The sequence below is a fragment of the Tachyglossus aculeatus genome, chromosome 14 (genome assembly GCF_015852505.1).
Source record: "Tachyglossus aculeatus isolate mTacAcu1 chromosome 14, mTacAcu1.pri, whole genome shotgun sequence".
Classification (NCBI taxonomy): Eukaryota; Metazoa; Chordata; class Mammalia; order Monotremata; family Tachyglossidae; genus Tachyglossus; species Tachyglossus aculeatus.
The window spans coordinates 48,114,632-48,128,146 of NC_052079.1; the positions used below are offsets into that span (position 1 = coordinate 48,114,632).

The 13,515-nt window shown below is 49.5% G+C and overlaps 1 protein-coding gene across 3 annotated transcripts in view; it reads right to left on the minus strand.

Moving 5' to 3' along the window:
- Positions 1 to 13,515, minus strand: part of MYH9 (myosin heavy chain 9) — a 126,384-nt gene that overhangs the window by 20,779 nt on the left and 92,090 nt on the right. For all 3 annotated transcript variants that reach the window (XM_038756516.1, XM_038756514.1, XM_038756515.1), the window contains 11 exons: positions 12,397 to 12,460; positions 10,733 to 10,831; positions 10,355 to 10,498; positions 7,884 to 7,979; positions 6,922 to 7,040; positions 6,120 to 6,272; positions 5,233 to 5,406; positions 4,724 to 4,897; positions 4,086 to 4,200; positions 1,474 to 1,667; positions 545 to 666 (listed from right to left, as the gene is read on the minus strand). In XM_038756516.1, the coding sequence (XP_038612444.1) occupies positions 545 to 666; positions 1,474 to 1,667; positions 4,086 to 4,200; positions 4,724 to 4,897; positions 5,233 to 5,406; positions 6,120 to 6,272; positions 6,922 to 7,040; positions 7,884 to 7,979; positions 10,355 to 10,498; positions 10,733 to 10,831; positions 12,397 to 12,460 (1,454 nt within the window). The remainder of the gene's footprint in view (positions 1 to 544; positions 667 to 1,473; positions 1,668 to 4,085; positions 4,201 to 4,723; positions 4,898 to 5,232; positions 5,407 to 6,119; positions 6,273 to 6,921; positions 7,041 to 7,883; positions 7,980 to 10,354; positions 10,499 to 10,732; positions 10,832 to 12,396; positions 12,461 to 13,515) is intronic.

Sequence of the window (13,515 nt, forward strand, 5' to 3'; positions counted from 1 at the left end):
ACGCTCACTTCTGTCACCTGAAAGAAAGGAACAGGAGCACTGGCGTCCTTGCAGGAATGCTGGAGGGACTAGTTAATACACAGTGAGCCCTGGGGTAATCAAGGATCCATTGTTACTACAGAATTGCTAAACAATTATTAAGCAGATAAAATATGCTGCCAAGTGCCTTTTAGACCCATGGTATGAAGGTGCGCTGCTTTAGCATTTCAATTTCCATAAAGTTGGTTCGCTTCCCAAGCCCGGGGATACTCCCCTCTATGATTTTTATAGCCCCGGCAAACCGTGGCACTCAGACATTAGACAGATCAGGAAATCACAGAGTCGTTGGGGAGTGGAAGCAAAGTCCAAGGATTGTAATTTCAAAACAGCAGGGAAACTCGCCCCTCTAAAAGGCCAATAAAAGAGGGATCGAGTCCCGCACCAGGAAGAGGCAGGCTGCCCTGAAACCAGAGCCGGCCCTGGGATCGGCCCTCGGGGAACTGGTTGGCCTGGGGGAGTGGTGGCGGATGGGAGGGGGTGGGCCCGGCCCCAGCCCCATCTTTACCTCTGCCTGAACTCCTGGAAGACGACGCGGTTGGGGAAGCCCTGCCGGCAGATGCGGATGCCCTCGAGCACCCCGTTGCAGCGCAGTTGGTCCAGGACCAGGTGGGGGTCCAGTTTGCCAGCCTGGGGAAAGAAGAAACCCCATCAGGCTACCTAGCTGGGGGAACCGATGGACGAGGGGGTGGGCTCTTTCCCATAAGACATGATGCTGACCCCCAAACCCTGCAGGATTCCCAAGAAACGTACAAGAACCATGGAGCATCACCACTGGCAGAAATCGGATCAAATCACATCAGCCCTACTAAAACCACAACTCTTCAAAGAGGCCTTTGCCGAATAACCCCTCGTTTCCCCTATTCACTCTTCTTTCTCCACTGGCTCTGCCCTTGAATCTCTACTCTTTAAGCGCTTGATACTTGCCCTGCCGCTCAATAAATACGATGGAATGAATGAATCCGTAATTTAGTTATTTATATTAATGTTGGCCTCCTCCTATAGGCTGTAAGCTTCTTGTAGGCAGGGACCATGCCTTCCAACTCTTTGTACTCTCCCAAGAGCTTAGTACAGTGCTCCGCAAACAGGAAGTGCTCAATGAATACTGTCGACAGATATGTTTCAAGGTGGCAAATGGGAAAACTGGCCCAGTCCTCAACTGAGGGCTCCACCTCTCCCAAGCGCTTAGTACAGTGCTCCGCAAACAGGAGGTGCTCAATGAATAACGTTGACGGATATGTCTGAAGTTGGCAAATGGGAAAAATGGCCCAGTCCTCAACTGAAGGCTCCACTCAGTCGACTGGTAGGTAAAGCCTGGATCGAATTTTGAGGCTGCGGAGGAGGGATGGCCCGCCCATTCCTCCAACACGTTCCCTCCGCCGCCCCCCGTCGCACTCATCTCCTCCCATTCAAACACCCACGAAGAGCCGGGCTCACCTTCTTCTCGTGGTTCGGGATGATGCAGCGGACGAAGTTGGGGTTGGTATTCCTCAGGGTGGCCATCAGCTTGGAAAGCTGCTCTTTGTAGAGCTGACCCACGGTACGGAACATACCTTTCCTGGTCTTGAAGGCCCCTGGCATGGCGGTTTCAGACATGCCAGCCACCTGGTCCAGCCCAATGATGCGGTCAACTAAAGAGACCAAATGCAGGCGCGTTACAGCCCGGACCTTCCTCCCGGCCGGTAGGGACACGGGAGCGGGATGTCTGGACCGAGAACGGATAAGGGGAGAGGAGATGTGGTGGCTTTGCCGCGACATAACACTTCGTTCTACATTGACGTAGGCAGCTACGGGCTGGATGTGGTGGGAGACGGCAGAGAGTCAAGCAGGGTGGTCGGGGGGACTCATTTCTCTCAGGGAGATCCCCCCCTGTCCCCACCCCCGATCCAAACAGCCTCAGGTGACAGAGCGTGCCAAGAGAGACAATCAGATGGTAATCCAGAACCTCTTATGACCTGGGACCCACTTGGTGCTGAAATTCAGTTCCATTTCTGCACTGAAAACATTACTTAACCACACGGTCAGAGAAGCCACACTCTTCTCCTACTGACCCAAGGTCTCGAACTCCAATTCCATGCCCTTGGATCCTAGAAAGCACTATAGAACCCAAGGCTATCCAAGCTCCTTGGAGCCTCCGTCCAGCCAAAAGTCTTATTTTGGCTTTTCAGCACTTAAACCACCAGAAACTAAATTCAGCCTCCTCTCCCCTTATCAGTGTGGCTCACTCCCAGCCCCAGAGTGGACCACATCCTCAAAAGGGAAAGCTGGAAGCTGTGTTACCCGGCCAGCAGTGCGTTATGGTCTGCCAGTCTAAGATAGTTGTTAAAATTAAGGTGGGGGGGTATTTTTTTATTTGGATTCTTTCCTCGGGACTTCAAAGAGTCACCCCGCACCCAACTGGCCAATGGTCCTCGAAGACCGCAGAAAGGCCAGTCACTTAGGACAGAAGCGGGAAATGACAGGGCCACATACAGATCAGCTGAGTTTACCCCCAAAAAACCCAAGGACTGGACAACTTCTAAAAACATTTCGGGGGGCTCATGGGAAGGTACGGCTTCAGTCCAGCCTGAGGCACCGGTGTCATAGCTGGCCAATCTGATGTGCAACCACCCCATAACCCTACGTTTCCCTGGGCCTCTGGCCTGGAATTAGTTGCCCCGTTCCAGTTGAAGAGGGGAGATTTGAGGAAGATTGGTTTGAGTGGTGGGGGTGTTGTGTAAACAGCCACAAATGTTCACATTCAGCAGTATCCTACTTGACGCAGTTTTCTACACAAAGCGTCCTGGAGAGAGGAGGTTGGGGAATACCAGGGGAAGGGAAAATGGGGGGACAGGTGATAGAAGCAGAGGATCTGAAGGCAGAGATGGGCAGGAAGAGCTGAAAGACTAAATGGAAGCATTTCTTGCATGGCTCAAAGTTTTCTTACACACACACACACCCATACACAAAGAGAGACAGGACACCTGGGCAGCCCGGTGGTCACCTGGTTCTAGATGCAGAATGGGAAAGTGTCGATAGAAATAGGCTCTCTGAGCGTTCAGCATCTCTGCAACAGAGACGTTAAAGCAAAACCCGACACAAAGAAAATGAGAAACTGGCAGTGACAGTCAAAAGGCACAGAGAGAATAAGCCTGCCAAAGGGGGAGAGAGAAAAGCAAATTCGAAGAAGCAGTGGGGTCTAATGGAGTGAGCACAGGTTTAGAAGTCGGGAGTCCTGGGCTCTAGTCCCAGCATTGTCATCACCGAATGACTGTGTGACTTTGGGCAAGTCGCTAAACTTCTCTGAGTGTTTTCTCATTTGTAAAATGGTGAAAAGTAAACTGCTTTACCACACTGTTAGACTGAGAGCACCATGTGGCTCAGAGACTGTGTTCAATCTAGTTATCTTGTCTACCCCACCACTTAATACCATCATTATTCACTGAACCAAATGTCTAGGAGATAGGTGACTTTTAGCTCATTCTTATTTTCTTGTGACAACCCCACATTCAGAAACTACAACCTATAGGGTGGACAGAGACAAAAAGGAAGACCTTTTTCTTTAGTCCAAATGTTTTGCCTTGAAGAATCATTTTCTGCATGATAGGAAGTTCATTTGAGCAGATCCTTCTCTTTCCTTCTAGAATGCTCTAATTTTTTAAAAAATGGTATCTATTAAGTGCTTATTAATGTGCCAGGCAGTGTACTAAACACTGGGGCAGATACAAGATAATCCGATTGGATACAGTCCAAGCCCTACATGGGGCTCACATTCCTAATCTCCATTTTACAGATGAGGTAACTAAGGCACTGAAGTTAAGTGCCTTGCTCAGGGCCACACAGCAGACAAATGGCACAGCCAGGATTAGAACCCTGGACCTCTTGACTCCTAGAACTGTGCTCTTTCCACTAAGCCACGCTGCTCCACACGATAGCTATCCTCTAAAATGGCTCATTCCTAAATTGGGGGCTGTGGAGGCCACATGGCCATTTCGTTTCTAGGCTTCATGTTGTATAAGAATTGGGTAACGAACAGTGGACTCCTTGGAGGCAGAGGGTTAGCGACGTACCATCTTTCCACAGCTCGGACACAAATTTATCCGAAGACTGGTGGAGAAGAGTCGCGATGTTATCGTTCAGGGGGTCCATGTTCTTCATCAGCCATTCGTCTGCTTTGTAATCCACCTGGAAGATTCAAAATGGCCTCAGCCACTACAGGAACCAGGCCGATGGAGGAGAGTGGGAAGATGAAGGAGCCAGTCCCAGAGAACCAGAAGCGAGAGACCAGGCCTGCTCTGTAGACGAGTCTACGAGAAGAGGGGCAGCCTTGCCCGCAGACCCCACCATTCCTTGACTGCTGGACCTGGGCCTAATCTTACACCTAACTGAACACTGCTCCTCGTAGGTCGTTTAGAAATTCGTTCTTTCAAAACGCGACAGGAGGTGGGGACTCACACCCCGAGGAGAGAGTATCCGTCGCATTCAAATGGCACTGGAAGATTAGGGGGTCCCACACAGATGGAGGTACCCCAAGACAACTGATTGATTCGAACTGTTGTACTGTCCCTGTCGGCTGATGCATAAGACTTGGGCATCCCCTGGAGGGGCAGATCCTCTCTGGAGCCCCCATCTCCCACGTACTGCACGGACTGGCTCCTAGGCCTCGGGTGGCCCACCTAGACCCCCGTGCCGGCCAGGGGCTCCTTACCTTGCCAGCATAGTGGATGATGCAGAAGTCAGCTTTGTCCTTCAACTGCTTTGGCTTCTGGAATTTAGGGTGCGTGCCCTGTTCCTGCATCACCTTCTCCACGAAGCTCTTGTCGGTGGCTTTTGGAAACCAACATTCCTCATCCAACAGCGCCAGGATGCCAGGAGGACCAGCCTGGACGGAGGACAGACGCCCGAACTGGTCAGTGCTGCACCCTAAGCGACTGACACAGGCTAATAGCTTCGTCCTCGGGTCCCATAGCCTTTTAACTCCATTTAGCACTCAGGACGGAGCGGGGAAGAGAGTGGAAGTCAGAGATTCCCTACGACAATGGCAAAAAACCTGATGGGCAGAGATGCCTTTACAAGAATTACCTGCACTCATTTGTCTGCCAAGAACATTCAAAGGGACTGGTTTGAAGAGGGGCGGGAAAGGAACTGCACACAGTAAGCACTCAATAAATACGATTGAACGCGCTGCCATCATAGAGGAGGGAGTCTGTTCCTCACCGGCTTCTCGATGAGCTCGATACAGGGCTGTAGGTCCAGGCCAAAGTCGATGAAGTTCCACTCGATGCCCTCCCGCTGGTACTCTTCCTGCTCCAGGATGAACATGGTGTGGTTGAACAGCTGCTGCAGCTTCTCGTTGGTGTAGTTGATGCACAGCTGCTCGAAGGAGTTCAGCTGGAAAAAGGGGGTTGGGAGAATGGTTAGGGTTGGCAAAGTCTGACTGTCCCCGGAGCTACCAAAAGGCAAGAAGACATTCATAGGAGGTGGCCACGTGGGGAGGAAGGAAGTGGCGTAGCCTGGTGAAAAGCGCATGGGCCTGGGATTCGGAGGATCTGGTTTCAAGTCCCTGCTCTGCTGCTTGTCCGCTGAGTGACCTTGGGAAAATCATTTCACTTCTCTGGGCCTCAGTCCTCTCAGCTGTAAAATGGGGGTTGAGAGTGTGAGACCCATATGGGACAGAGTTAGTGTCCAACTTGACCAGCTTGTATCTACCCCAGCACTTAGTGCCTGGCAAATGGTAAGCGCTTAACAGATAGCATAAAAAACATATGTCTGTAATCAAATGGGGAGGAAATCCAAAGTATGGAGGCAGGGAGATCGGGACAGCCGGACTTCCGAAACCATTCCCTCAACTTCAGTGATTCTACCAGACTGAGCGAATGATTTTCCAGTGGTCCCAAGCCCTGCCAGGGCAAGGGGCTGCTGCTTGGACCATGCCCACAGTGAAACGCAGACTGGGGAGGCCTTTATCCTTGACTGGCAATGGGCAGACTCAAGGGCCTCGGACGGCCGGGGGAGCGGATGGGACACGAAGACGCTCAGACAGCCAGGAGGGACCGAGGGGGCAGGAGGCCACAAGCAACTTGGGGCTCAAGTGAAAGGCTTACATCGAAGATTTCAAAACCAGCGATGTCCAGGATGCCAATGAAGGAGGCCCCTTGCCTCTTGGTCTTATCCAGAGCCTTGTTGATACGCATGACCAGCCAGCGGAACATGCGCTCGTAGGTGGCTTTGGCCAAAGCCTCGATCGCAAAGTCGGCCTGCGCAGGAGGGAGAGAAGAGTCAGTAACAGATGGAGGGCCGGATCCCAGGCCAGCGCCACTCTCCTCCGTTCGGAGGCGGCCGGGAATCCAACAGGGCGGGGCGGCTAAGAAATCCCCAGATCTGAATTTCAAATCCGCCGGTGGGCTGTTACTAGTTCAGGGGTGAAGAGCTGTCTACAAGTATTTCACCGATGCTGCCAGACTTGAAGGAGGCAGCGGGACCTAGCAGCAAGAGCAAGGAACTGGCTGCTAGGAGTCCCGGATTCTACCCCGGCTCTGCCCCTGGCCTGCTGTGTGACCTGGGGCAAGTCACTTAACCTCTCTGAGCCTCAGCTTCCGCATCTGCAAAAAAGGGGCTCAGACAGATGGGGCGGGCCCTGCTGGGGAGCGACTGGGTCCAATCTGACCATCTTGTACCCGTGCCGGCGCTTAGCACGTAGTAAGTGCTTAATAAATGTGACCATTTCACTGAAGGGCATTCCCAGCTTTCAGCAGAAGTCACCCGTGCCACCCTCTCGAATGAATCCAAGAAGAAACCCCTCAGGCAGGAAAGATCCACATGTGCCCAGACTTCTCTCGCTCCTAGTGAAATCAACTTCCCTGAGATGGCCTGACCCCGCTCTGGCTTGTACCGGGAAGGACGTACCTGTTCTTTGGTCTGGGCTTTCTGGACATAATCCCTCCCCACCTTGATGCGGGGGGTGAGAATTCCTCTGGTGAAATCTGTCACATTGATTCCCAAAAGGTGGGACACTTTCTGGGCGGCTAGAAACATAAAACAGTGGAGAAGAGAAAAGACAATTGAGGGCAGAAGAACAACTCCCTCCGCGGCAGAGAGAGGGGAGAAGAGAGGAGGACGGGGGACATCCGAGACCTCTCTCGAGGGCCTTTTGATGAAAGTTGTCAGATCTGGAGATCCAGAGGGCACTTGGCTGCCATCCAGCTGGTAGGGTGGAACAAGTAGGTTTAACTATTTCTATCTACGATTAGTCACCGAGGTAGAAAGCGAATGCCATCTTGCCATGAGCTCCTGCCAACTGACTCTCACTGCATAGGGAGTACAGGATTTCTCTAGACCTCAGCCTAACCTAATGTAAGCTTGTCCTGGGCAGGGAACGTGTCTGCCAACTCTCCCAAGCGCTCAATAAATACCACTGATGATGATAATCTCTCCTAGTATTAGTGTCTCCCCTGGTCCCCGCTAGGCCACGGTATCAGCTCAAAGTCCCAGGGCCATTTTGGTCTGCAGAGGGACTCAAGGTAACATTCCCAGCTAGGCCAGGAAATGGCTTATCCCCGATATCCTGCTTCGGATACAGTTCTGAACATTAAAGCTGTAGTCTCAGAGGGGAGGAAGCAGCAAAGGAAATAAGTGTTTTCACACCACAAGACAAGCAATTTGGTTTGCAGAATGACTCAGAGGAAGCCCGGTACAGGACATGTTACTTTCCAACTCTGCTTCCAGCAGAATTTAATAAAGAAAATCCGAATAATTGTGAGACTGGGGTGTAGTTGGGGCCTCTCTTCAGGAGAGCCCTAAGGGTTCGCCAGGATGTCACCTCCCATTCTCAGCCCTCTGTATTTAGTGGGGAAATGAGGAGAAGTTACCTGTGTTGTCGGGCATGGACGCTTGATCGGTATTGCGCTCCTTCTTGAAGACAATATTGCCGAGTTGGAGAACCCCTGAAATCACCTTCAGCAGACCTTCAGAAAGCAAGAAACAGTCCGTGTCACGACACTAGAATTATTATTAGCATTATGGTATGTCAAGTGTTTCCTATGTGCCAAGCACTGATCTAAGGGCTGGAGTACATTAAGTGAACCGGATCAGACCCAGCCCCAATCCCACATGGGGCTCACAGTCTGAGGAGGGAGAAGAGGATTTATCAAATCCTCAGTTTTTTTACAGCTGAAGAAACTGAGGCCCAGAGAGGTTAAGTGACTTGCCGAAGGTCACTTAGCAAGCGACTGACAGAGCCGGGATGAGAACCCAGGTCCTCTGATGCCCAGGCCCGTGCTCTTTCCAATGGGCTTCGCTGCTCCCTGAAGGACAGAGGGACACCGGTTTATGACCATCCACCCAACAGAGATGAAGCCTTCAAACAAGTTGTACTTCCCAAGCGCTTAGTACAGTGCTCTGCACACAGTAAGTGCTCAATAAATACGACAATGAATGAATGAGTTTTCAAGTTTCTAGTATGTCTCTAAGTGGACAGGGACTGTGTCCAACCTAATTACTTTGTATCTACTCCAGAGCTTAGAACTGTGCCTGGCACACAGTTAAGTGCTTAACAATATACCATAATTACTATTGTAGAGCATGACACATACTAAGCACTTAATGAATACCATTATTACTATCTATCCCAATGTTTAGAACAGTGCCTGGCACATTATAGGGTATTAACTAATACCCTAAAGGGGAAAAAAAAAGACAGATGCTGAATTTCCAGCGTAGGTTCCCGCTGCTAAAACCGGCTTGGAGGCCCCAAAACTTACAGCAACCTGGGAAAAGATGACGCTAATTATTATTTCTGATTCCCTACCCCCTTCATCCGGTGGTGAATAGACTTTGAGCTTGTTGTGGGCGGGGACTGTCACTCTTTAGTGTTGTATTGTACTTTCCCAAGTGCTAAGTACAGTGCTCTGTACACAGTAAGCACTTAATAAATACGATTGAATGAATGAACAAATGAAGTGACATTCTCTATCTCTTGCAATAGAGAGATCTGTGCCGGGGTTGGTTGGAGAAGCATGAGAAATTCACTCCGAAGAGTCTTTGTCTCTTTCCTCCTCCACCCCTGACACAACAGCGTGGCATAATGGAAACAGCACAGGCCCGAGAGTCAGACGGACCTGAGTTCTAATCCCACTTCCCTGCTAAGTACTAATTTACTTTGGGCAAACTGATTCACTCATTCATTCAATCATATTTATCGAGCGCTTACTGTGTGCAGAGCACTGGACTAAGCGCTTGGGAAGTACAAGTCGGCAACATATAGAGACGGTCCCTACCCAGCGACGGGCTCACAAGATAGAAGATCACTTCACTTCTCTAGGCATCGGCTACGTCATCTGTAAAATGGGGATTACGACTGAGCCCTATGTGGGATGTGGACTGTGTCACACCTGATTTCTAGACTGTGAACCTACTGTTGGGAAGGGACCGTCTCCATATATTGCCAACTTGTACTTCCCAAGCGCTTAGTACAGTGCTCTGCACACAGTAAGCGCTCAATAAATATGATTGATTGATTGATTGACTCGTATCTACCCTAGGGCTTAGTACAGTGCCCGGCACAGAGTAAGCACTTAACAAATACAACTGTCCTCTGGCTAGCAGCCTCATAGTGCACCAAAAGGCCATATAATAGTATGACAACATAGTAATAATAATAATAATAATAATAATAATAATAATAATAATAATAATAATGGCATTTATTAAGCGCTATGTGCAAAGCACTGTTCAAAGAGCTGGGGAGGTTACAAGGCGATCAGGTTGTCCCACAGGGGGCTCCCAGTCTTAATCCCCATTTTGCAGATGAGGGAACTGAGGCCCAGAGAAGTGAAGTGACTTGCCCCAAGACACACAGCTGACAACCAGCAGAGCCGGGATATGAACCCCTGACCTCTGACTTCAAAGCCCGAGCTCTTTCCACTGAGCCACGCTGCTTCTCTCAAACAATGGGGTCACGTTCACACTATACTAAGTCCTCTCCGATCCCTCAAGACCCTCAGTGAGGTGTATGTGTGAATAGGCTATTAAGGAGAACTTCAGCCATTTGACCCCTACGTCCTCCCCCAAGTTTGACCTTAATGAAATCAATGGTATTTATTCATTCATTTATTCATCCAATCGTATTTATTGAGCGCTTACTGTGTGGTAAGCGCTTGGGAACTACAAGTTGGGGGCTTACTATGTGCAGAACACTGTACCAGACACTTGGGAGAGTACAATACAGTTAGCAGATAAGTAGTGTTACACGTTCCCTGCCCACAGTGAGTCTACAGTCTAGAAATGTACGACCTGAGTATCCCCCCTCCCTCACCTCCCCAGACCGATGTGGGGCTCATACCTATCTGCTCATCATCCGGAATGCTCATGATCCTCATGGCCTCCATAGTCTCTTGGAACATGTCCTTGTCCTGCTGACCCGGAATAGTAATTTGCCCATTGGACAGGAAGCGATACTTGTTCCACGACTCCAACAGGAGATCGGCTAGGGAAGAGTCGGGGGACACAAGATGGTAAAAACAGTCACTGTCTAGCAACGTCAGAAACGACAGGAACAAACCCACGGGATAAAGGGGGAAAACTCAAGTCACCTTTGCCCCTAACCCCAGCGCCTTCTCAGATGGCTTACATCTTGCAGGAAGTTGGGAATGAACGGGGGAAATCTCAGAAATCCGGCCTACCCAAGTGTTACGCTGCACAGGGAACAGACGCTACTCACTCTTTAAGTGTTCTCCAGCCCCTGACAGGAGATAGTAGAAGATGTGAAAGGTCCTCTCTTCCTTGGCCTGACGAATGGCACGTGATTTCTCCAACAGATCTTAGAGCGGGTCAAGGAACCAGAGAGAGGTCACACGAGTTTTCCAGCGGGACCGCTTCCTCGTGCAGTGGTAGGTGTCCAAACGCACCAACAGAATTTAATTAGCGCTTCCTGTGAGCACGGCAGTGGACTAAGTGCTGGGAGGGAACTCGCAGTGGAAATTCATTAGCCTCGGTCACTGTCCCTCGTGGAGGGATCACAAGCTAAGAAGCTGCAAGTTAATACCATAAGATAAATACGTGGCTCAAATTAGTCGCTAGTCTGAAAGGGGTTTAACTAACTTCTCAGGCTAGCGGTCTATACTGAATTGTTACAGGGAAGGTAGGGATATAGAGGAGTAAGGAATGTTAGCTGGTACTTTTTTTTTATGGCATTTGTTCAGCGCTTACCATGTGCCAGGCACTGTACTAAGCGCTGGGGTAGATTGGATTGTTACAGGAAAGGTAGGGATATAGAGAAGTAAGGAATGTTAGCTGGTACTTTTTTTTTATGGCATTTGTTCAGCGCTTAACATGTGCCAGGCACTGTACTAAGCACTGGGGTAGACACAAACTAATCAGGTTGGACCCAGTCCATGTCCCACATGGGGTGCACAGTCTAATCCCCATTTTACAGACGAGGTAACTGAGGCCCAGACAAGTGAAGTGACTTGCCGCTTTTCAGTGAGGGAATTGGATGGGTGACCATGCTAGGGCAACTGGCCTAGAGATCATCCACGCTTCAGATAATAATAATAATAATAATAATAATAATAATAATAATAATAATAATGACATTTATTAAGCACTTACTATGTGCAAAGCACTGTTCTAAGCGCTGGGGAGGTTACAAGGTGATCATGTTGTCCCACGGGGGGCTCATAGTCTTAATCCCCATTTTACAGATGAGGGAACTGAGGCCCAGAGAAGTGAAGTGACTTGCCCAGAGTCACGCAACTGACAAGTGGCGAAGCCGGGATTTGAGCCCATGACCTCTGACTCCAAAGCCCGGGCTCTTTCCCCTGAGCCACGCTGCTTCTCGGTTGTATTGTACTCTCCCAAACGTTTAGTACAGTGCTCCACATACAGACTGTGAGCCCGTTGTTAGGTAGGGACCGTCTCTATATGTTCAACTTGTACTTTCAAGCGCTTGGCACAGTGCTCTGCAAACAGTAAGCTCTCAATAAATACGACTGAATGAATGAACGAATGAAAGCAAGCGCTCAATAAATACGATTGAAAAAATGAATGAATCCCTTCAAAATCAAAACAGATGCGTAGTTTGTAAACACGTTATGGGCAGGGAGCATATCTGCTAATTCTGTTGCATTGAACTCTCCCAAGCACTTAGTACAGTGCTCTGCATAGAGTAAGTGCTCAATAAGCACTACTGGTTGATTCATTCATTTACGCTAGTTTCCGGCATCTTCCAGCTCCACCAACTGTGTGAGTACCGGGAATTCACACAGTATATATCAGATTATTCCCCCAGTGGGGAAATTCCTTTTCTTCCAGCCCTAGTGTTGTTCAAATGTCTTTCCTTCCCTATACTTTATCACGGGTGACGAGAGCTGGCAGCAAGGATACACGTCTCGATATTGGCTCCGACAATGTAGCCGTTGACGTCAAAGTTGATTCGAATGAACTTGCCCTGGGGAAGAGAGAGGAATTAGTGACCTTTTGTTGTTGGGAGAGAAAGGAAAAATAAATATATATATATATATATATATATAAAAAAATCAATGGGTTCCTTTCTTCTTGAGACTGTGCAAGAGTCACTCAGCTCATCCACTGAGCCACAGGGCCCCAGCACTGTTATGCTGTTTAATTTCATTTTTGCACCGCTGATTGTTGGCCCGTTTATTCCAGCTAGAGATAGGCCCGGAAACAAGGGAACATCCTAGGAGCTCCCCTGCTTGATCCTTTGGGAGCTGTTCCGTCCACTAGACTGTACACTCGCTGTGGACAGGGAATGTACGATTGGAAAGAGCCCAGGCTTGGGAGTCAGAGGATGCGGGTTCTAATCCCGGCTCTGCCACTTGTCTGCCGTGTGACCTCGGGCGAGCCGCTTCTCGTCTCTGTGCCTTAGTTACCTCAACTGCAAAATGGGGATGAAGACTGTGAGCCCCTCATGGGACAGTCTGATTACTTTGTATCTACCAGCGTGGCTCAGTGGAAAGAGCCCGGGCTTTGGAGTCAGAGGTCATGGGTCCAAATCCCGGCTCCACCACTTGTCAGCTGTGTGACTTTGGGCATGTCACTTAACTTCTCTGGGCCTCAGTTACCTCATCTGGAAAATGGGGATTAAGTCTGTGAGCCCCCCGTGGGACAACTTGATTACCTTGTATCTACCCCAGTGCTTAGAACAGTGCTTTGCACATAGTAAGTGCTTAATAAATGCCATCATCATCATCGGCACATAATAATAATAATAATAATGGCATTTGTTAAGCGCTTACTATGTGTAAAGCACTGTTCTAAGCGCTGGGGGGGCTACAGGTTGATCAGGTTGTCCCACAAGGGGCTCACAGTCATCCTCCCCATTTTACAGATGATGTAACTGAGGCTTCAAGAGGCTAAGTGTTTTGCCCAACGTCACACAGCAGACCATGTGACAGAGCCGGAATTCAAACCCATGACATCTGACTCCAAAGCCCTTGCTCTTTCCACTGAGCCACGCTGTAAGCGCTTAACAAATAACCTATT